We start from the raw sequence: 24824 nt of genomic DNA, 5'->3' as shown, positions 1-24824 counted from the left end.
AAATCTCGACAGATCCATAAAAGAATTTTCATGATGAATTAAAAGAAATTGACAAAAGTCAAACATTGACTTAGACGGCACAAAAATCTTATTTTAGAAAAAATCCTAACAGAGCAATTTGAAAGAGTATATACTCCTTGTACTCCACCTTGAATTCTATTCTATTAATATATTATAGTTATTCCGAATCATGGAATGGAGTTATAAGTATAAATGATTTTTATTTTAAAGAAAATAGAATTCTTTTCTCATGTTAAATGATTTCTAAACAAGTTCTAAAGGACTAAGGGCACCATTACTACACTTCAAATAGAGTAATATTGAATTTGTTCACTCAATTAAAGAGAGGTAATTGGATATTAATTTAGTTTTAGTTAATTTTAAAATTTTTATGATATATATCATTTTAGTAATTAAAATTTAGTTTTATACTAAACTATTAATAAAAACTTCCAAAGATTATCTTTCATCAATAGTACTTTACTAAATATTTTAATAAAAAAATTTGCTAACAATTAGCATTCTGGGAGTATTAATGAACAAACTATTTCAATAATGCCAAGTACTTTAATTTTACTAAATTTTATATAGAATTTTTTTACCTTTAATTAAATTCTTAACCAATATTTTAAGACTTTAACTAACCAAACTCTTGTAATGGTTTAAATCCCGATATAATATTACCAAATTAGTCACTATCATCAAGAGGCCGTCCAACACCACGCTTTCACCATATTGCTGCGGCATCGGCCATCATTTATGTGCCTCTCGTCACCGTTCACAACAGCAGCACTGCTGGTTCCTCTTCGGTCACGATTGCAATAGACGTCACTTCCACTGTTGCATCATTGTCGTGCCACCCCCTCATCGAAGGCACGCTTGCCATCTCGCGCCCAACAGCCTCCTCCTTACCATCGCGCCACCCTTGACAGCGCTGCCACTCTCACCCCAGGAAGGAACCCATCTCGTACCGTCGTTGCCTCCGCAGAATCCATCTCGCACACCGTCGCAACCTCGTCGAGCCAGAGTTGTCGCATCGTCGCTGCCTCGCCGAACCAGAGTAGTGTGGAATTTCTTTCTAGTGTGAATGTGTCTTCTATGTCAGGACATGGATGTGTCTCTTTGCTTTTATTAAACACTTCTTTTGTGTTTGGATGTGTCTTTAATGAATATGTCTTATTTTTAAATTTTACTTAAATGTGTTTTTATTGGATGTGTCTTCTATTATATGTGCCTTTAATGGAAGTGTCTTTTGATTAAAACTTGTTTAGATGTGTCTTTAATGATTAACGGATGTGTCTTCTGTTTAGACTTTTGACTTAACAAACTTTACATATGATTCCGACCACTTATACAAGTTCATATAGTTGGCACGAATGCGAGAATCACGTCTGTTATTGATACAATTAGATATGCAGATCGAATTCATTCTTACAATTGCTTCTTATGTAATTGTGTTGTTCTTCTAATGAGTTTTACAATTTTTCTCTCACTCAACATGTTAGAAAGGGATTTCTCACCTTAGATTTGCTGGAAATTAACATTTCTTGGCCCTCAAGTCAAGTTAAGTATGATTCCTAACGAAGAACATCAAGAAAATACATGTTTAAGCATGTTTCCTTGAAATCGAAGTAAAAGGGACATGGTGCATCCAACTCACCTTGATTCCAGACTTGATAAATCATATGGTTATGTAGAGAAAGAAGAGATGATCATTTTGGTCGGATTAAAATTTTGATTTGAGTTTTAGTTTAGCAGAAATCAAGCTTTGAAGATTTGGAACTAAGAACTTTTCTCTCTTTTTTCTCTCTTCCTATTTTTGGCCACAAAGTGAAAATGAGCCAGCCTTGGGGGTCTTGGGGTGTAGGGTGAGTTGTGATTGGTTGGCTTGGAGGTGGGTTAAAATAATATTAAAATATCTCGGGTGTATAACTACTTAAACTAGATGTATCGGAACACTTGTAAAAATATCTCTAAAAATTCTTTTCTGAGCCACTAGCATAAATGACACTAGTAACATATTTATTATGAGAATAGAACATGTATGATGAGGCCTTAGCATTGCTAAAGTCATCAAAGAGTGCTGGTGCTAAGCTGCACCAGTAAATTGTGAACCCGGTTAAACCGATTTCCTGTTTTTAACTAAAGCAGACTAGGTAACCTTATAATATCATTCAAGAAGCTTCTAATTCTCATATAATGATAATATTATACTATTATTTTTCTTCTCTCATGAATCGAGTCCCGTTCATCAAATTAAGGCAATTTATGGAAATTAGAATCAAAACTCCTAACCGATACGGTTCAAAAACAAGGTTCTTCGTGATTGCGTTATCGAGCTTGCCGCAAAAGAGGTCCTAGCTTAAAGATGACATAATGACAATGAGGATTGAGATGCTTGATGATACATTAAAAGTGTTCCCTTTACTGATCTTCCAGAGAAATCTGTATCTTCAGAAAAGATCTTGTGTACTCAAAAATCGGGGTTATTACATTCTACCCTCCTTAAAGACATGTATCAAGGATAAACATTGCAAGTAATAATAACAATCACATAAATATTATTAATAATAATTCTTATACATAAGAAATTATATAAATCCAAATACAACACCTACCCCTCTATATAAAATAAAACCTCAAAGGACAAGAGCGAGGGGACTCTATAAAATTAATTAAAATCACAAAGAAAGCCTATTAATCGCTCACAGCTTCATATTGCGTCTTCAAACCTGTGTCACTGAAAGGGTGGAAAATTTGGGGGTGAGAACCAAACCACATGTTCTCAGTAGAGGTCGAGAATGCCGTGAAAGTAAAGAATAAAACGCAAATAATTAATTTCATTCAGAGACATTGAAAAGAAAACTACTTTCATTCGCAGTAATCATCGCTCGCTTTATATAATTTCTTTTTGAAAACCAACGACTTAACATTCAAAAATCTAAAACCTTCTTTAGAAGCATCAATTAATTATCCAAAATCCTAAACCCATATTTTTCTTTGTTTAAATTTTAAAAGTTTTTCTAGACTGTATGAATGACTAATTTGTTCCAAACACAGGTTCATTAAGTCTATGCTGAACTAACTTAATATTTCATACTTTACTAAACCTCAAACACAAACCAATCACGGCCTCAGGCCTAAGCAATTCAATCAACACCCAATTCACCACTATCTAGCCAATTAGTTACAAACACAAGTAATGATGTTCAAACACAATCAAGAGCAATTACATCAAGTATAGCAATTAGCAGTTAAACAGAATATTCACATAGACAAACCAATTACAATATGCATACCTAAACAATGTCACATAGATACATATGATGAATGTCTAGTCCTAGTACAGGCCATGAGCTCATGTGTCGGTTGGCACCCGCATTCCCGACATTTATCCGGTCACAAGTCCACGATTTTACGGATACAATTTTTCATTCAAATAAATGCGCATATAATTATTAACAGCTCTATTGGGACAACCTCTTCTTTCTACTCGCAGAAAATATATACTATTGGGAACGAAAAATTGCTGTAGGTATCCTAGTTTCCCTACACAATGCAACATATAATCATACAATAAGTACTTTACTCTTTCCTTTTTCTTTTATAATTGCAAATACGCAAGCAGGACAAGACCCACGCCCTTACCAACAACCTCATAAACCAAATAATCTTTTCTCAAAAGAATCAGTAAAGTTATTGTCTTTAATCAAGTGTTAAATATTCCTTTAATTACAACCTTATACTTTTATAAAAATTCAGATATAACCTCCTCTAAAAATAGAACTTAGCCACCTTTATGGGTTTCCTCTTTCTCAACATTTCACCAACCTTTTATCAACAAGTACCACAACAATATATTCTCAAAATACTTGATAATAGTGTAAAAATCAATTTTTAAACCCTATACCCAAATTAGTCACCATACCTACCTGCAAATGACTAGCAACATTTTTCTCTGGTAAGCCATGGTACATTCATCAAAACTAGAATTTTTTTGGGACCAACTTCTGTGAAACAAAGACAAGTCTTATTAACATAGTGAAAAAGTTTTACGTTGCTGATCACTATGTCGAATGCATCTTTCCTCTCTCGAAGCTTCTTTAGAGTCTCGGTTGCCAAACAACATGTAATTACTGAAAATAAAGAACCAGATTCAGAGTATCATATATAAGATATGCTTGTTTTATTTGAAGTAAGAGTCATTTGTATAAACACACGACCACAAGAAGAAATTATAACCATTCTAAAATAGAAAAGAAAAGGAAAGAAAATATCATCTCTTATCGTATTAACAATTGGACCCTAATAATATCAACAAACCATAACAATGATATGATGAGTAAAAGAAACAGTTAGTAGTTACCTTGGTAACTGCACTTCTTGAGTATCTTTTCAAGGATCTTAAGCCATGTTGGATAGTCATCAACAACTAGAACTCTCATCCAAAGGCTATTTTTGGATGTCGTCTTTTTCTTCTTGTATGTTTTTTACTCTGCAAACGTACAAGAACAAATAAAAATTCAAAACCTTTAACAAGAACATCCAAAACACAAAAAAAAAATTCAAAACTTACGAAATAGAAACATTTAGAATATGTAAAAAAGAAACATGCAAAATAATATAAGAAGACAAATCTAAAATCTCAAAAAATGAAAAATCCACAACTTAAGAGAGTAAGATTACAAACATAATCAGTACATTATAGAATAAAGTTTAAGCTAGAAATATTCCTGTCTAAGCAACAACACTCACAGGCTTTTCTTAGACAAATTTTGTTCTTCAATAGGTGATAGAAGTTGAAATCTTTACTAACTAGTCAAAATTTTAATTTATCCATAAAATAAGTCATGACTTTTAATGAGTAAAAAAAATGGCTCTACTTATTATTCCATGAACACACACAACATACCAAAATTTCTAAATTACAAAATCAGAATCCTACTTATGAGATAGACAATCATTGAAAATTTGAAATTGCCTTTGCATTGTGTTAGAACACCATCTTCTCTCTTTTCCTCAAACATTTAATATCAAATAAAATAACAAGAAAAGCAATTCTTCAATGCCATTGAGTTGGAATTTACCTGAAAAAACATATAGCTTCTCCATGGTTGCATTGACTGCAGCGAGCCGCCTTAGTGCGTGGAAGAGTTGGGTCTGCAGCTAGTAAAAATAATTCCAAAATTCAAACACCACACATATGTGGATTCACATATAATACCAACAAAAATTTCAAAAACAGTAAATAACATACTTGAACCTCCAAAATTCAACACCATACAAATGCACTTAGACAAAACAGAAATTTGGAGAGGGAGATTGAACCATTGAGTGACTTTACCTGATTCAAATTCGAAAACAATGCACCAGCGTTGCTCTCTTGAGAGGCCTACAGTAGCGACCAAATAGAACGAGCTGGCAACAAGAGGAGATTGACGTGGAAGAACCCGCAACGTTGACTCAGAAGACCTACAGTGGCAAAAACTCAAACGCGTGTGGCGCAAGGTGTGTTGTGTCAGTGGCTGTTCCTAGCGGTGGTCTGCAGTGACGATGGGGGCTTACGGACTTTGGAAGGTACAACGGCAAGGTGGGGATGCGTCACAACTACGATGGAGGACGCGCGGCGGAGAGGTGATAAGTGGGTGCTCGTCTGCAGGCGAGGAAGGGTAGCCGAAGGGACACGATGATGATGAAGCAGACGTGCGATGCTGACTATCTTCCCTACGCGAACGGCGGATGAGGCAGCGGCAACGGATGCAAGGAGACTAGGATGGAGGCGCGACGAACGAAGCGACTGCAGTCTTTGGAGAGAGGGCGGCATGAGGGCTTAGGAGAGAAATTAAGGTTTTTGAAGAGTGAAAATGAAAATGAAAAGGTAAATTTTGATTAAATGCTAATTATTCAAATTTTATTTTTTTAAAAATATAAAAATTAATTATTAATTATAGTTATTATAACTTGACTGATTATAAGTTAGTCTCTAATACTTTTTTATAATAAAATAAAGAAGGGTTAACAAAAAAAATATCCCTAAATTATTTAAACGCAGACAAAAATACATTTGAAATTTATTATCGACAAAAACGCCTTCAAATAATTTTAAAACACAACAAAAATATCCAACAGTAAATATATATTTTCAAAAAATACCTTAGAGATTGAATTTTAAACCAATTTTTTGCAAGCATGATTATAAAAATAAGATATTATTATACTTAAAATTTAGTGATTCTTTATTAAGTATATATTTTTTATAAATTTTTTTTGTTAATAACCAATAATACTTTTAAAAAATCACAAAACGATATATACTTTTAAAAAATTCACCAAAATTTAAGAATAATAATATATCATTTTTCTAATCATGTTTGCAAAAAATCGCATCAAAATTTAATCTCTAATGTATTTTTTGAGAAATACATATTTAATGTTAGTTTTTTTTTACAAGATTATCTAACATTAAATATGTATTTCTCAAAAAATACATTAGAGATTGAATTTTGATACAATTTTTTGCAAGCATGATTAAAAAATGAGATATTATTATCCTTAAAATTTGGTGATTTTTCGTTAAGTATATATTTTTTGTAATTTTTTTGCTAACAACTAATAATACTTTTAAAAAATCACAAAAAAAATATTTACTTAGAAAAAAATCACCAAATTTTAAGAATAATAATAATATCTCGTTTTTTATTATACTTGCAAAATTAAAATTCACATCAAAATTCAATTTTGTAGATAGTTTTTGAAAATATATATTTACTGTTGGATATTTTTGTCGTATTTTTAAATTATTTAAAAATCTTTTTGTCAATAATAAAATTTGAGTATATTTTTATCAATATTTAAATAATTCAAAAACGTTTTTTATGGTCATATAGAGGAGGCAACAGCTCCAATTTTTAGAAAGAAAAACTGAAAATAAAATTAGGAACTAAATAGATGTACAATAATCATGAAAAAAAAAAACTATCATAGAAACACTGAACAGTCACCAAAAAAAGAATTCAAATACACGATGATCACGTTTTCTTAACTTTATTTCATGATAGGGAAATAAATTTTTTCTAAAAATAGAAATGCTTTTATTTGGCATCGTGCATTTGTGCTACTGCGACCTAATCTCCCCATTGTTCAAAACAAAGGTTATAGCCATCCATCCACCACTTGCCAGATGTAATCATATGAACTGATCATAATCAACCATGCAAATTTGTCCAAGAAACATAGAGGATCGATAATTTTTAACAGGAGAAAATATATCTTTTGTTTTTAGAGTTTATGATTTTTTTTTAAATTATCTCTCTAATGTTTAGTTACATTTAATTTTATTTTTAGTATTTTTTATTTGTGTCAAAAACATCTATATGTAAAGATAATCACGGATCGAATTAAATTGGTTTAGATTTATATTTTTTGTGTATGTATCCAAACTAAACCAAACTGATTAAAAATGGATTAATTCGGTTCGAGTAATTGAGTACCCGATAAAACAGAAATTCATAAAAAAAAATAAAATTTTCATTTTAAAAATTCTGTAAATACAATAAACATGTAAAATCAATATAAATAATCAAAACATGTTAAACACCAAACACATTAAAAACTAAATATATTAAAATCCAAATATATTAAACACCAAACACATTAAACACTAAACACATTAAAATTCAAACATATTAAACACCAAACATATTAAAAACTAAATACAAAAGGGCAATAGAAATAATCCTTCAAAGAAATAATCTTTCGAAGTCTTCACTCCATAACACTTACTTGACCGGAGAAGCCGACCAACACATATGGAGGTGACGGTGTTGTTGATCAGTAGATAATGCCACAGACGTTGACGCACGCTAGAGGAAGCTGACTGCTGGAGAGGACGACGCTAACAGAAGACGAAGTTAGTTATTGGAGAGGATGACGCTGACGAAAGACAAAGCTGTCTACTGGAGAAGATGACGTTGATGGAGAAGACGACGCTGCCGCTACCAGAGAAGATGATGGAGAAGACGATGCTGATGGTCCCACGGACGACGATACTGACAAAGACAATGCCGACAGAGACACTGCTGATAGAGATGCTGACAGAGACGCCGATGATGGAGAGGAAGCTGCCGCCGATTTGGTTACGTGAGAAACGGTGAGCTGGTGAGGATTGAGGAAGCTCTGCTAGGGTTTATTTCTTGAGTGACAGCGCTACTACAATATGTGTTTAGGTTAGAGTTTATGGGTTAGAATCATTAAAAGGCATATATATTTTAAATTTTTATTTTTTTATTTAATTAACACATGGTCAGGTCCACAGGTTGGTTCGATTTCGTATTTCCAGAACCATTACCCGAACTATTTACTAGAAAGAGCTGTTAGGTTAGTTTGGGTTGGATCCAATTACCTGTTGGTTTCAGAACCAATTTAATTAGTTTGGCTTGGATTCGAACAGGTAGACGGATACCTGATACTCGGAATATTAATTTCATGCAAAATATTAGAGACAAAATAAAATTTTTTTGAAATAATTTTGACACAAATAAAAAATGTTAAAAACAACATTAAATGAACTGAAAATATCAGGAACAAAATTAAATAAAATTAAATATTAAAAATATTTTTTAAAAATTTTTAAACATTAAAGACAAAATATATAATCTATCCTTTTTAATATTAATTAATACTTTGACTATTTTATTTTATATTATTAAAAAATAATAAATTTTATTAGTTATATATTAAATTTACATATGTGTCACAAAAAAATATTATAAGAATGACAATACTAAACAAAAGTTAAAATGTGTTCAGAAACAATGACGATGATCATGATAATAATGATGATATATATTAAATGGGCGAAAATTAAACACATATCTACTAAACATACAATTATCATTTTCCTTTTTCTATTGTTTTCATCATTATTCATTGATAATTACCAGATTATCTAACAATAATATTAGTGAAATAATAACTAAATTTATTTATGGATAAACTATTAAAAATATATCTGAATAATTTTGTTGTTAATAAAAATATACTCAAATTTTGTTATCGACAAAAATATTTTCAAATAATTTAAAAACGCGACAAAAATGCCCAACATTAAATATGTATTCTCAAAAAATACTTTAGATATTGAATTTTGATACAATTTTTTGCAAATCTATATTTTTTGTTAAGTATATTTTGTTTGTGATTTTTTAAAAGTATTATTAGTTGTTAAGATTGGACCGAACGGGCCGAATCAATTGAACTGAGCCTAAACCGGACCGTCAGTCCAACCGGACCAACATATTAAATGAGCCCGAAAGCCCTTTTCTTCCTCATTTTCACCTGAATGCAACGTGAAAGCTCCAGGGAGAAGAGAAACACTCCCGAACCCTTACGGTGAACTCCGAATGTCGTAACTCCTCTGTCCGAGTTCCGATCGTCGCACCGTTTGTGGCCACGCGTTTACCACGTTGAGCTCTACGTTTCTACCGGAACAATTTCATAGGTAAGTCGTTAAATACTCCCAGCCACTCTTTTCCCCCAATTCTTGAAAGTATGGTACGGGTATTGAATTTCTTTGTTTTTTATGTTTTAGGATCCAATTAGCTTAAGGAAAACGTTCACTCTTGCATATGTGAAGCTTGGGTAAGGTGAGGATACAATAATTCTATTTTGATTTCATTCAATTTGAGCTTTGAGTATTAAATTGGGTATATATGTGTTATAAATGTGTATTAGGCTGTGAATAAATAATTGGAGCTTGGAATTGTGAATATTGGAACTTGGAGGAAGTTGAGCTTAGTGTTTATTGAATTTTGGAAGGGCTGTGTTTGTTTTGGAAGGGCTGTGTTTGTTTTAAATAAGTCTTGATCACTACATGAGAATCGGCCAAGGTATGGTTTAAGTTTCTTGCATTTAATATATAATGTTCTGTAAAAACTTAGGCTAGATGACCATATGATAAGTTGGATTGCATGTGTATATTTAATACTTAGTATGCTGTTGATGAACATGGTTGGTTTGGTACTTGTTGATTAATTGGTGATTTGGTGAATTATTGATTTGAGGTATAACTATTGTGGAGGTTATTGTGATAATGAGGTATTTTGTGTTAAAAGCTTAGGATTTGTGAACTATGATTCTTAGTTGAATTTTGGTTGTTGAAATCGTATGAGTATAATTATTGATCTGAGGTAGATTTATTGTGGTGATTGTTATGATTATGAGGAAGGGTATGTTGAATTGAAAAGAATGCAGGTTTGGACCCGAAAAGGGTGGCAAAAGATTTAGATTCAAAGGCTATGTGGTTTGATTTTGCGTTATTAAGAAAATGAGTATGTTTAAGTTTGATTCATTTAGAAAAGAATGAATTATGTTTTGAATTGGAACTATTGATGGACAGAATGGGAGGTGTGATAATGAAGGATAAGGATTGAATATGATTGATGTATGATGAGGAATGAGATGCGATTGAGAATGATGTGGATGTTGATGAATTATAATTAAATTATTTATATGGCTTATGAATTTGAATGATCTGAGATACGAGATTCCCTGGGTAAAGTACTGTGGCTTGCTACCATGTGTACCAAGTTGAAAACTCGATACTCTGTTGACCCTACGACGTAAGGGTGACCGGGCATTATAAATTCTCGGGAATGTTATCCCCATTGAGCAATATTGATTATTTGAGAAAAAGCTATGCATAGACTTTTGGGGATGTACGTCGAGGGACATTCTAAGGTTTTTGGACTTGTCGGGTTGGCTGGATAACCAACAGATGAGCCTCATCAGCCATAGGACATGCATGCATCATATGCATATTACTTGAATTACTTGCTTGTGCTTTAACTGGGTATGCCTAAATGTACTTGCCATGTTAAGTGTATATCTGTTACCTGCAGTATTTGTAACCTTCTTGTGTTTGCCTTTATCCGTTTATTTGTCTGTGAAATGCATAATGGAGTTGGAGGTTTGGAGGAATGGCAGTATGGAATTTAGATTTAAGGTTAAGTTAAGTTAGGTTTAGATATTCTTAGAAAACCATCTTTTATTGCTTCTGATTAATACCTTAAGCTCTGTAATCTGATTGTCGGCATTCTAGGATTGCCTTTGGCATTTCCGGGACCTTATATCTTATGTGTGTGACACCTTTACCATACTGAGAACCTCTAATTCTCATTCCATACTATGTTGTTATTTTTCAGATGCAGGTTGAGAGGCATCTCGTTAGGCGTTTGGGCTCTTGAAGCGGAGTGGTTACTAGGTTGTTTTGTTGTACAGTGATGTGTATATATGTATTTAGATTTCTTTCCGCATAACTTATTCTTTTTTATCCTCTTAGAGGTGTATGAAGAGGCAGGATTTTGTTTATGTACATCTGGATTTCGGATATGTGTGCCAGCCAGTCTTGACTTCGCAGGCTAAGTCAAGAGCTCATTACTTTGTATCTTTGACTCTCTTTTCATGTTTTGGGTTATTTTACACTTAACAGCTGTAGCTTTCTTAGCATGCAAGTTAACTCGTTTCTTGAGCGTTGCGCTTTTATTTTTGCGATTTTGTTTCCTCTATCCTTCAAGGCTCCTAGCATATTATAATTCTTCTGCCATTATATGTACACATTTTATTTTAGAGGTCGTAATGCCACACCACCTCTGTTTTACGACTTAAGCGTAAAGCTCAGTGTTGTAGGGTGTTACATTATGGTATGAGAGTAGTTCGTTCCTATAGAGCCTGAAAAACAGATTGATTGTGCTTCTGTGCATTCTCTGTATGTGTGTTTATGTGCTATTATGATATCTGATTGATATATATGGCATAAATATTTGTGAGCATGCATTTGGAACTTAAAGCATTAGACCTGCGATATTGAGACTAATCAACTTAATATCACTTGTTTGGTGTGTATAGGGACCAGATGTCGACTCGCGGATGCGGTCGCGGGCGAGGTAGAGGTAGGATAGGCACTGTTACTCCTAGCCCGGCGGGGACTGATCCAGTAGACTTTATGGCTGCCCTGGGAAATATGGTTGCAGCTATGCAGGCGACAGCCGAGACACTGGGTAATCAGATAAATCAGGGACTCACGGGATCAATAATGATGAGGACGGTCCTATGACACTTGCTACATTTCTGAAAGTTCACCCTCCGACTTTTAGGGGGACCTCAAATCCCACCAATGCAGATAATTGGATTCAGGCTATGGAATGGGCATTACAAGCCCAACAGGTTCCTGAGGAACAATGGGTTGAATTTGAAACTTATCAGCTGCAAGGTGAGGCTCAGTATTGGTGGCAGGGAACCCGACGTATCCTGCAGCCTGATGGTGCTGTGATTCCTTGGGAGGTCTTCCGGACAGAATTCTATAAGAAATACTTTCCTAATTCAGTTAGAAATGCCAAGGAACTTGAATTGATGCAGTTAAAGTAGGGCCAGATGACTATTGCTGAGTATACTAGCAAATTTGAGGAGTTACGTCGCTTTTCTCGTATCTGTCATGGTGCGCCTGAAGATTTTGCTGAATGGAAGTGTATTAAATATGAGGGAGGTCTTTAAAGCGATATTCTGAGCTTCGTTATCCCAATGGAGATCAGAGTATTTTCTGAATTGGTGAATAAGAGTCGGGTGGCTAAAGATTGTGTGAGAAAGGTGGCAGCAGAGAAAGGAAGTTTGAGGGCGCCTTTTCAGAGGCCTTCAGGGAGGAACTTTGCTCTGAGAGGTAGGAATTTCAGGTTTGGAGGCTTTGTTCTGTAGCAGACTCAAGGCCACGGTAATTATAGAAGGCTGAATACTAATGTTAATCAGAGGAGAAGGTTTGGAAAGCAGCCACAGCAAGATTTAAACTGTCAGAGGTGCGAAAAGTACCATCCTGAAGTTCCGTGCAGATTCGGACTTGGGGTATGCTATTTCTGTTGACAGCCCGGGCATATGGCCAATAATTGTCCGGAGAAGAAGAAATATGAGACTGGTAGAATACAGCAGCCTGGGAGAGTATATACCACTTCTGCAGTAGGTGCTGAAGGATCTGAGACACTGATTAGAGGTAACTGTGAAATGGCTGGTAAAATCTTAAATGCTTTATTTGATTCAGGAGCAAGTCATTCATTCATTTATTGCATTTGAAAAGGCTAATGAGTTATGATTGAGAATGGAGGTTTTAGGTTATGATTTGAAAGTACATAATGCTACTCACGAAGCCATAGTGACTAGAATAGGATGCCCACAAGTTCCATTCTGAGTACAACAGCGTGAGTTTGTGCATGATTTGATTTGTTTGTCAATGAACTGGTCTTGATCTCATTTTGGGATTGGATTGGTTATCGAAGAATCATGTTTTGCTTGATTGTTCTGGGAAGTCAGTACAGTTTATGCCGGAAGGGTTAGAAGCGCCGGTTGTGGTGAATAGTTATTATTTGAACCTTATGATAGTAAACTGTTTTGGAATTGAACGTCAGGGTATTATGTTATTAACTGCGGGAGTATCAGGTGATGATTAGAGTTTAGAATAGATTCCAGTTGTATGTGAATTTCTAGATGTGTTTCAGGATGATATTAATGAATTTCCACCTAACCGAGAGGTTGAATTTGCAATTGAATTAGTGCCAGGAGCCGGTCCAATTTCGATTACTCCAAAAAGGATGTCACATTTAGAAATGGCTGAACTGAAGGCTCAGCTGGAAGATCTGTTGGGTAAGTATTTTATTCGACCAAGTGTTTCTCTGTGGAGAGCGCCAGTACTACTAGTAAAGAAGAAGGACGGGAGTATGCGCTTGTGTGTTGATTATCGGCAATTGAATAAGATCAATGTGAATAATAAATATCCGTTACCTAGAATCAACGATCTAATTGATCAGTTACAGGGTGCCGGTATATTTTCTAAGATCAATTTGCGATCCGGGTATTATCAGATAAGGGTTAAAGACGAAGATATTCTGAAAACTGCATTTAGGACACGTTATGGTCATTATGAGTAAACGGTGATGTCTTTTGGATTAACTAATGCTCTAGCAGTATTCATGGATTATATGAACAGAATTTTCTGGCCGTACTTGGACAAATTTGTTATCGTCTTCATTGATGATATTCTTGTTTACTCTAAGACTGAGGAGGAGCATGCTAATCACTTGCGAACTGTGCTGCAAATTCTGAGAGATAGGAAGTTGTATGCTAAGCTATCTAAATGCGAGTTTTGGAAGAGTGAGGTGAAGTTTCTCAGTCACGTGGTGAGTAAACAGGGGATAGTTGTGGATCCTGCCAAGGTGGAAGCAGTAATGAATTGGCAGCGACCAACTTCAATAACAGAGATCAGGAGTTTCCTAGGTTTGGTGGGGTATTATCGCAGATTCATTAAGGAATTTTCACAGCTCGCCTTACCTTTAACTAAGCTGACTAGGAAGCATACACCTTTTGTCTGGACGTCGGAGTGTGAGGAGAGTTTTCAAGCATTGAAGCACAAGTTGACTACTGCACCCGTGTTGGTATTTCCTGAACCAAGTGAATCGTTTGAAGTGTACTGTGATGCCTCATTAAAAAGGTTTAGGGTTTGTTCTGATGTAGCACCAGAATGTTATAGCATACGCCTCACGGCAGTTAAGGCCGCATGAGATGAACTATCCGACTCACGATTTAGAACTTGCTGCTGTTGTATTTGCTTTAAAGATTTGGAGGCACTATCTCTATGGCGTTAAGTTTCATGTTTTCTCAGACCATAAGAGTTTGAAGTATCTTTTTAAGCAGAAACAGTTGAATATGCGCCAGAGGAGGTGGATGGAGCTTCTAAAAGATTATGATTTTGAATTGAATTATCATCTAGGAAAAGCAAACATTGTGGTGGACGCCTTGAGTTGGAAGTCTTTATATGCAGCTTGGATGATGCTACGGGATAAAAAGTTACTAAAGGCATTTCAAGGTTTGAATTTGGGAGTTAGAGAAGAATCTGGAATTCTGTGTTTGAGTCAGTTGCAGATTTCAAGTGATTTTAAATCAGAACTTCTGAGGGCTCGTCAGGATAGTGAAGCGTTACGTAAGGTATTACCAGCAGTTGAACAGGAAAAACAGTGGAAAGTGTCTGAAGGTCAGGATGGTTTGTGGAGGTTCAAGAACCGGATTGTTGTGTCGGATGTTGGAGACCTGCGACAGAGTATCTTAAAAGAAGCTCATAAGAGCGGGTTTTTAATTCATCCAGGAAGCACCAAAATGTATCAGGATCTGAAAGCTATGTTCTGGTGGCCAAGGAAGAAGAATGATGTGGCATTGTATGTATCTAAATGTTTAACATGTCAGAAGGTTAAGATTGAGTATCAGAGACCATCAGGAACCCTTCAGCCTTTAGAGATTCCACAATGAAAATGGGAGAGTATCGCAATGGATTTTGTGATAGGTTTGCCTAGAACCCGGTCTGGTTGTGATGCTATTTGGGTAGTTGTGGACCGACTAACAAAATTAGCTCACTTTCTTCTTATCCGAATAAGTTGCACAATAGAAGAATTGACTCGAATGTATATCAAAGAGATTGCCAGGTTGCACGGCATGCCTTCTACCATTATATTTGACAGAGATCCTCGTGTTACATCAAGTTTCTGGGGAGCTTTTCAGCGTGCATTTGGGACTCAGTTAAGTTTGAGTACTGCGTATCACCCTCAGACAAATGGACAGTCAGAGAGAACTATTCAGACCTTCGAAGATATGTTAAGGGCTTGTGTTTTGGACCAGCCAGCAATCTGGGATCGGTATATGCCATTAGTGGAATTTGCTTATAATAATAGCTACCATGCGAGCATCGGAATGGCTCCATATGAGGTTATGTATGGCAAATGTTAATCTCTGCTATGTTGGTATAAAACTGGAGAAAGAAGTTTATTAGGGCCTGAGATGATAGCTGAAACTACTGAGCAGATAAAGAAGATTCGCAGCCAAATGGTTATAGCCCAGAGCCGTCAGAAGAGCTATACTGATCAGAGACGAAAGCCTTTGGAGTTTGAAAAAGGAGAGCATGTTTTTCTGAAGGTTACACCAACCACTGGAGTGGGGAGATCTATTAAAACTAAGAAATTGAATCCCCGTTATATTGGACCATTTGAGATCCTGAAGAGAATTGGGTCGGTAGCATATAGAATTGCTTTACCACCGTATCTTTCGAACTTGCACGATGTGTTTCATGTATCACAACTTCGGAAATATACTCCTAACGCAAGATATATTCTGGAATCGGAACCGATTCAGGTAAGAGAAGATCTAACACTTCCGGTAATTCCAGTGAGAATTGATGACACCAGCATTAAACGATTCCGCGGGAAGGAAGTATCATTGGTAAAGGTAGCTTGGAGTTGAGCTAGTATCGAGGAACATACTTGGAAACTCGAATCAGATATGTGAAAGGACTACCCACATCTCTTTTCAGGTAACTGAATTTAAATTTTGAGGACAAAATTCTTTGTTAGGTGGGTAGAATGTAAACCCCGATAAATTAGTAGATAATTAGTCAATAAATTAGTGTTTAATAAGAAAGATTAGAAAAATGAATATTATGCCAAATTAGGATAGACCTCATCAAAATGAGGATTTTGACACTAATTTCAAAGAAAACGGTCCAAGATTGAACCGAACGAGTCAAACCGATTGAACCGAACCCAAACCGGACCGTCGGTCCAACCGGACCAACGTATTAAATGAGCCCGAAAGCCCTTTTCTTCCTCATTTTCACCTGAATGCAGCGTGAAAGCTCCATGGAGAAGTGAAACACTCCCGAACCCTTACAGTGAACTCCGAACGCCGTAACTCCTCTGTCCGAGCTCCGATCGCCGCACTATTTGCGGCCACGCGTTCACCACGTCGAGCTCTACGTTTCTACCAGAACAATTTTATAGGTAAGTCGTTAAATACTCCCAGCCACTCTTTTCCCCCAATTCTTGAAGGTATGGTATGTGTATTAAATTTCTTTGCTTTTTGATATTTTAGAATCCAATTAGCTTGAGGAAACGTTCACTCTTGCTTATGTGAAGTTTGGATATGGTGAGGATATGATAATTCTATTTTAATTTCATTGAATTTGAGATTTGAGTATTAAATTGGGTATGTATGTATTATAAATGTGTATTAGGTTGTGAATAAATAATTAGAGCTTGGAATTATGAATATTGGAACTTGGGGGAAGCTGAGCTTAGTGTTTATTGAATTTTGGAAGGGCTGTGTTTGTTTTAAATATGTTTCCTTGATCACTACGTGAGAATCGGCTAAGACATGGTCTAGGTTTCTTGTATTTAATATATAATGTTCTGTGAAAACTTAAGCTAGATGACCATAGGATAAGTTGGATTGCATGTGTATATTTAATACTTAGTATCCTGTTGATGAACATGGTTGGTTTGGTGCTTGTTGATTAATTGGTGATTTGGTGAATTATTGATTTGAGGTATAACTATTGTGGAGGTTATTGTGATAATAAGGTATTTGTGTTAAAAGGTTAGGATTTGTGAACTATGATTCTTAGTTGAATTTTGGTTGTTGGATTTGAATATTGTATGAGTATAATTGTTGATCTGAGGTAGATTTATTGTGATGATTGTTATGATGATGAGGAAGGGTATGTTGAATTGAAAAGAATATAGGTTTGGACCCGAAAAAGGTGGCAAAGTCCAAGTTTTAGAGGAGATGCTGCCGAAATTTTATAAAAATTAGAGATTTTGTTTAGATGATTATTTAAAAAGATTTAGATTCAAAGGTTATATGGTTTGATTTTGATTTATTAAGAAAATGAGTATGCTTTAAGTTTGATTCATTTGGAAAAGAATGAATTATGTTTTGAATTGGAATTATTGATGGACGGAATGGGAGGTGTGATAATGAAGGATAAGGATTGAATATGATTGATGTATGATGAGGAATGAGATGCGATTGAGAATGATGTGGATGTTGATGAATTATAATTGAATTATTTATGTGGCTTATGAATTTGAATGATATGAGATATGAGATTCCTTGGGTAAAGTACTGTGGCTTGCCACCACGTGTACCAGGTTGAAAACTCGATACTCTATTGGCCCTACGACGTAAGGGTGACCGGGCACTATAAATTTCCGAGAATGTTACCCCCATTGAGCAATATTGATTATTTGAGAAAAAGCTATGCATAGACTCTTGGGGATGCATGTCAAGGGACAGTCTAAGATTTTCGGACTTGTCGGGTTGGCTGGATAATCGATAGATGAGCCTCATCAGCCATAGGACAGGCATGCATCATATGCATATTACTTGAATTACTTGCTTGTGCTTTAACTAGGTGTGCCTAAATGTACTTGCCATGTTAAGTGTATATCTGTTACCTGCAGTATTTATAACCTTCTTGTGTTTGTCTTTATCTGTTTATTTGTCTGTGAAATGCATAATGGAGTTGGAGGTATGGAGGAATGACATTATGGAATTTAGATTTAAGGTTAAGTTAAGTTAGGTTTAGATATTCTTAGAAAACTACCTTTTATTGCTTCTGTTTAATACCTTAAACTCTGTAATCTAAGTGTCGGCATTCTAGGATTGCCTCTGGCATTCCCAGGACCTTATATCTTATGTGTGTGGTACCTTTACCATTTTGAGAACCTCCGGTTCTCATTCCATACTATGTTGTTATTTTTCAGATGCAGGTTGAGAGGCATCTCGTTAGGCGTCTGGACTCTTGAAGCGGAGTGGTTATTGGGTTTTTTTGTTGTACAGTGATTTGTATATATGTATTTAGCTTACTCTCCGCATAACTTATTCTTTTTGATCCTCTTAGAGGTGTGTGTGTGTGTGTGTGCATTCTGCGGCCACTTGACTTCGCAGGCTGAGTCAGGAGCTCGTTACTTTGTATCTTTGACTCTATTTTCATGTTTTGGGTTACTTTACACTTAACAGCTGTAGCTTTCTTAGCACGCAAGTTAATTCGTTTCTTGAGCGTTGCACTTTTATTTTCGCGATTTTGTTTCCTCTATTCTTCAAGGCTCCTAGCATATTATAATTCTTCTGCCATTATATGTACACATTTTATTTTAGAGGTCGTAATGCTACACCACCTCTTTTTTACAACTTAAGCGTAAAGCTCAGTGTGGTATGGTGTTACAGTTGACAAAAAAATCACAAAAAAATATATATTTAGCAAAAAAATCATCAAATTTTAAGGATAAAAATATCTCTTTTTCTAATCATGTTTGCAAAATACCGTATCAAAATTCAATTTCTAAAATATTTTTTAAGAATACATATTTAATGTTGGATATTTTTGTGGCATTTTTAACTTATTTGAGGGTATTTTTGTCAATAACAAAACGTAAGTACATCTTTATTAGCGATAAAATTATTCAAGTACATTTTTTTTTGTAGTTTATCGTTATTTAAACAAATATAAAATAGTTTAATTTCAAAAATTGGCATATGAAAAAAGTTGGACAAAAATTCACATGGTCCAAATCATTTGAAACATATATGAAATAAATTTTATCACCATTTTATATAGGTTATTTAAATTAGTCAAATATCCATAAAATGATCCTAGTATGCGAATTATTTTCGTAATGTGAGATCAAATTAAATTCAATATTTTTAGTTCAACATATAATATAAGCTAATCGTTAAATTACTATCACATCTTGACAAAAAAAAAATGACAATAATTTAATGACTTGTTCATATTATACGTTGAACTAAAGTTATTGAATTTAATTTGATCACACACTATAAAAATGATCTATATACTAAAATTATTGTGTGAATATTAAATCTAGCCAATTCACATGTGCTATATATATAATTGATGTGTCATTTTTCCAATGGCTCAGATAAAATGATGATAAAATTCATTTGATATGCACTCCAACCAATTTGGACCATGCACATTTTCGTTCAGTTTTCTATATATGCATATTCTTAGAATTAAACTAATTTTTATATTTATTTGAATAAAAAAGCCGTAGTGTTGTTTTGGAAATAAATACCTGGAGCAGAGCAATTATTTCTCTGTTTTGCATTATCACATCGAGAAAAAAATTAAACAGAACATGTATAATTAATTAAGTCTTTTGAAACTAACTGGTGAAATTGACTCCGAACATTATTACATAACGCAACTCAAAATACTATTACAAGGAGCAAACAAACTCACATAACAAAAAAAGTCACACACACTCGTCACAAAGCTATAGTAGGTAATTAGCCTCTGGCACATAGCATAAAATGTGCACATAAAGATTCTTTATTCTTGGACCCTAATAACTCACTAAATCTAAGATGAACTAACCATACTATCTTCTGAATTGTAGCGACCCAGACCCAACTCAATAGATTGTGTGTTAACAAAGTTACATTGCTTTCGAATTTCGCCTTTGTTACCGGTTATGACACCAATGTTACCCATCTTGATCATAGAAGCCTTGAAGGCCTCAAAGAAAGCATTCTCGTCACTACTGAACTTGTTCACAATGCTAACGGTTTCGGCACCGGGCGTGGAGAACAATTCTTGATCACTCTGGAGCAATCCCTTGCGGACCTGCAGATTGGAGTAGTAGTTCTTGTCGAATTTGTCAGGTGTGCTTGAATCCAAATTTGTGAGGGTATTTCCGGGTCCATTTTTAGGGCATATTGATCTCAATTGTTGTAAGTAAGTTGTGTTTAGATTTGGATCAGGTTTTGCACTGTTGCTAAAGTTGTACAATCGATCAGTTATAAATTGACACCGAGCTCTTCCAATTGTATGAGCACCTAAATAACAAAGAAACATTTTTATATATTTATACTATCACAGAAATTATTTTTAGATAAAAAACACATAAATAATTATATCTCGAATACACTCTTTTATGAAAGAGTTTCTTTTGGGGTTATTCTAAATCTTTGGGTTATATAAATTCTTATATCATGTCATGAAGAGGAAGTATAGGGAGCCAATGGAATATTTGTACAATGTGTACAATAGAAGTTTAGAGATGTTCGATTTAGTAGGATATCAGATATTTATTATTTCTGGTATCCGGATGGTTATTCTGGATAGTATGGATTTATTGTGTTTGAGAAATTACTAGTATCATTTTTTAACTCATATTGGGCCAAATAAATAGCCCATTATACACATTATACAAATATTCCATTAGCTCCGTAGCGAGATTTTGTCATAAAATCATTTTTTCTAAAGGTTTAAGTTAATAGGAGAAGACATATGAATAGTTATATCTCTAATAGATTCTATTAAGAATAATTCTTAATTATATTATAAGTAAAAATAACCTTTAAAAATACGAATAATAAATGAACCTTAAATAATTTGAAAACACTACAAAAATAATCAATAAGTATTATTTTTTTTCTTGTAAGTGAATGATTGTAATGTTTGATACCTGAAAGTGCAACTAGGTCAGTAACATTGAGGTCTTGTCTCTTGAAGAATGATATAAGTGTTGTGAGGTCGAATGAAGGACCTGGAAGGTTCAAACCAGCAAGGGTTTTATTTGCTGTTGTGCTATCCCTTCTCCCTAATGGAACTTTCCAATCAGGACCCTGACCCTGTAAACGTTAACACTAACACAATTCAAATAAATGCTTTGTGGAAAATATGTAATTATATTGTACCATTTATTTTAGTTAGGCCATACCAAAACAGATGAGATTTCAGCTGCAAGAGCAAGAATATCAGCACATGAAACTACTCCAGGACAAGCTTTTTCCACCTCTGTTTTGATCTTGTTCACAACATCCAAGCCCCTAATTGAATTGCTATTGGGAGGTGCACTTTGCTCACTCGTTATGGTTTTTGTGTCGTTCAACAAAATTGATGCATCACATCCCTGCACATACATATACATACATGGTCACTCACTACTCACTAGCTAGTAATAAACTTTCTTTGTACAATTTTAACTTGTTTTCTTGTATAAAGATAAGAAGATGATTGGTATTTTTATGTTTTTTTAAATATTTTGTTGATTTACATCTTATTTATTATCCCAAATTGAGTATAAACTCTATTTAATTAGATCTCATTTTATAGTAAATATATGTAATAATATTAATGTTATGAAAAAAATAAATTAAGGTGATCTATTTGATATAAGGTCGGTTAAAATTTTAAATAATATATTTTTATATTGGTGAATTTTAATATGACTATATTATGATAGTACGATAATTATGTAAGTGTTATTAAAATTAAAATTATATTTTTTTATATTTTGGTAACAATTTTTGAAACAAAACTTTTTAAAAAGCATTGTTTAATAATAAAAAATGTTATTTTAATTTTAGTAACACTTTTTGAAACACTATGGTCATTGTAGTTATTATAACATAATTATACTAAAATAATTTTTTATATTATTTAAATTGGTCATAAATTCTTATTTGTTTAAAAGAATCTTTAAAAAAAAAATTCCTCACCTTTTATTACGAGAACAACTAAGTCTCTTATCAAATTTAGTTACAAATGGTACTATTAAAAAATTTTTATTATTCAAATATATACGTTCTTATATTAGAATTGATGTGTTTTATTTTTCTAATAGTGAGAGGTTTAGACGTATTTAAAAATTTTCAAAATTTATATATATAATAAGAATATTTTAGTTATTTTTTATAATAAAAATATAAATAACACAATTTAATTAATTATATGTGTTAAATTTTAATTTTTAAAAAATATCTTAAAAAAAAGACTTTTTAACATTTTTATTTAAATGGCTCTCTTTAATTTTTAGCTGAAAACTAATATTTTTAAGAAAAATAAGTAGTAACTTATTTGTAATTTTTGAATTTTAATACAAAATAAAAAAAGTGGATAATGATTTTTGTGAATATTCATTCTCAGTTCTTCTAATTGTTAACTAAACCCATTTTTTTCCCCTCCCTGATCGAGTGAAATGAAAGGAAACCATATCATCTGTGACTCTGTAGTCTGTTCAACTTCAACTGGGATCCAGTGGTCCCACCATGCACAGTAATAGTATGGTTAGTGGGGACAAAGATCTTAGCAGTTTCCAAAAGAGTAAGAACTAAGAACTAAGAAAGATCGATTTGATGATCTATATGCACTATATTATATGAACCATAAAGCAGAGAGAGCCACCTTAATTATATCTTTTACTATCAACATGAATTAAACTTGTATTATGTGTATATATATGAATTAATAAACTTTGATTCAAGTTAATAAGGACTTAGGATATAGTAAATGAAAGAAGTAGCATAGTGATGAGTATGATACTTGAACAAAGCAGTCATGGAAGTGAAGCCTAATGAGGCTACCAAGCATGCGAGGATCTGTTTTGGAAACATTCCTTATGACTTCACGAACAATGGAATGAACATTCGGACAGCTGTTCTTGTAAAACGACGGATCTAGCCCTGATGCTTGTGCATCTGTCGACATTGGTAACTCTCCAACAATCACTACTAACACCACTGCACACCACACTAGTGATGCCACCTTCACACCAAACGAACTCATCTTTTTTTTTTTGGTTTCTAAGTGTGTATGAATGAAAGTATGTGATTGTGTTGTAATGGCGATAGATTTTGGGATTTTTGGGCCTCTATTTATAGTGCAGTCAGCAGGTATAAGAAAAATACAACTTTAACGTTCTTAATTCATGTTATACTAGAGGTCTCCCTTCTTTGAAATATTGTTTTAAGAGTAAAGTTTTAAGTGATAATTATGTCTCTAATAATTTTGACTTTAGATTAATTAACTTTTAAAAAAATTATCAAGTAGATTTTTAATAATGATAGTAAATAATAGACATATTATCTCGCTCTTTGTAAAAGTAAGGACTAATATATTACTAAAGACAAAATAATGGGAAGTGGGAAGCGTATTTGGATATGGGCAGTGCAAGTTGTAAATACGTGGAACCCCATAGAAAGCAAGCCCGCCATTGTTGAATACTCATGCTCATTTCCATTCATCAATTTCTCTCTAGTGAAATCAAATGTTTTATTTTATTTTAGAAGAAGTATAGGTAGATAATAAAAATATTAAATAATGTGAAGAATACATATATCAGATGTTCAATTCACTAGGTGTACGGATAATTATTCTAATATGGTGAATTATAAGGTACAGATGTAAGTTTACAGATATTTTCTTTAAGGAAAAGTATAGGTAACAACATATTATCTGCCAACTTATTGCCAACAATGATTAATTATTATATTTTAAACACATATATAAAGAGACACATCTAAAACATATATTTATAAAGATACTTCTATTAAACACAATTATAAAAAAGATATTTTTATTAGACATATCTACAAAGACACTTCTATTAAATACATTGATAAATAAGAATTGGCAGATGTTGGCAGAAATGTTGTTAGTAGCGTAGCGGGATTGTTTCTTTAATAGGATGAAAGAGAAATTGATAAAGGTAGGACTTATATTTTGAATAACAATAAAATAATAAAAAATAACTATAAAAGAAATTTATATTTTCTCTATACCATCCCAATCTGTATAGTAGAGTATCTCTCCTAATATTAAGATTTAGGTGAATAATTTAAAAGTGTAATATATTTTACTTTAATTGGACTAATTTTAGAGTTTGTTATTTATATTGTTCAAAAAAACCATTGATTAGCTAGTATTATTCTTTATTTTGTTGTTACTTACTACCAAATAAAGTGGCCCTACCCCAAATCCGACACGTGGGCGGCACGACCGCGCGTTCGTATAACGACTACTCCTATGTAAATTTTTTTTTTTTTTGACTGGATACTCCTATGTAAATTTCCGTATCTTAATTATTAGCACAAGGACAATTATGGAGCGCAATATAGATTCTAGCACCAAGTTGTGACTTAGGGAACAATAATGACAT

The 24824-nt window shown here is 33.6% G+C and overlaps 2 protein-coding genes across 2 annotated transcripts; one reads left to right on the top strand and one right to left on the bottom strand.

The window, feature by feature from the left end:
- The first annotated feature begins 13973 nt into the window (after window positions 1–13973).
- LOC127746594 (uncharacterized mitochondrial protein AtMg00860-like) lies at window positions 13974–14597 on the top strand. The gene has a single exon (XM_052260432.1). It carries the CDS (start codon window positions 13974–13976, stop codon window positions 14595–14597), a length of 624 nt encoding a protein of 207 aa, XP_052116392.1.
- Window positions 14598–20007: 5410 nt separating this feature from the next.
- On the bottom strand, window positions 20008–23523 carry LOC107483151 (peroxidase A2). The gene is made up of 4 exons (XM_016103773.3): window positions 23210–23523; window positions 21606–21797; window positions 21351–21516; window positions 20008–20718 (listed from the first exon to the last, which is right to left on the bottom strand). The coding sequence occupies exons 1-4, from the start codon at window positions 23450–23452 to the stop codon at window positions 20243–20245; spliced, it is 1077 nt and encodes a 358-aa protein (XP_015959259.1). The 5' UTR covers window positions 23453–23523; the 3' UTR covers window positions 20008–20242.
- Window positions 23524–24824: the final 1301 nt, after the last annotated feature.

This window comes from Arachis duranensis, chromosome 4, assembly GCF_000817695.3.
Source record: "Arachis duranensis cultivar V14167 chromosome 4, aradu.V14167.gnm2.J7QH, whole genome shotgun sequence".
NCBI classification, from domain to species: domain Eukaryota; kingdom Viridiplantae; phylum Streptophyta; class Magnoliopsida; order Fabales; family Fabaceae; genus Arachis; species Arachis duranensis.
The sequence above is the reverse complement of the archived record's forward strand: the minus strand, read 5'-3'. Positions and strand labels throughout refer to the sequence as shown.

Coding starts and splice junctions, on each gene's coding strand:
- LOC127746594 (XM_052260432.1), top strand. CDS start 13,974: ATGTCTTTTGGATTAACTAATGCTCTAGCAGTATTCATGGATTATATG.
- LOC107483151 (XM_016103773.3), bottom strand. CDS start 23,452: ATGAGTTCGTTTGGTGTGAAGGTGGCATCACTAGTGTGGTGTGCAGTG. Junction 21,517..21,605: donor CTGAAATCTCATCTGTTTTG/GTATGGCCTAAC, acceptor TAACGTTTACAG/GGTCAGGGTCCTGATTGGAA. Junction 20,719..21,350: donor TGACCTAGTTGCACTTTCAG/GTATCAAACATT, acceptor TTTGTTATTTAG/GTGCTCATACAATTGGAAGA.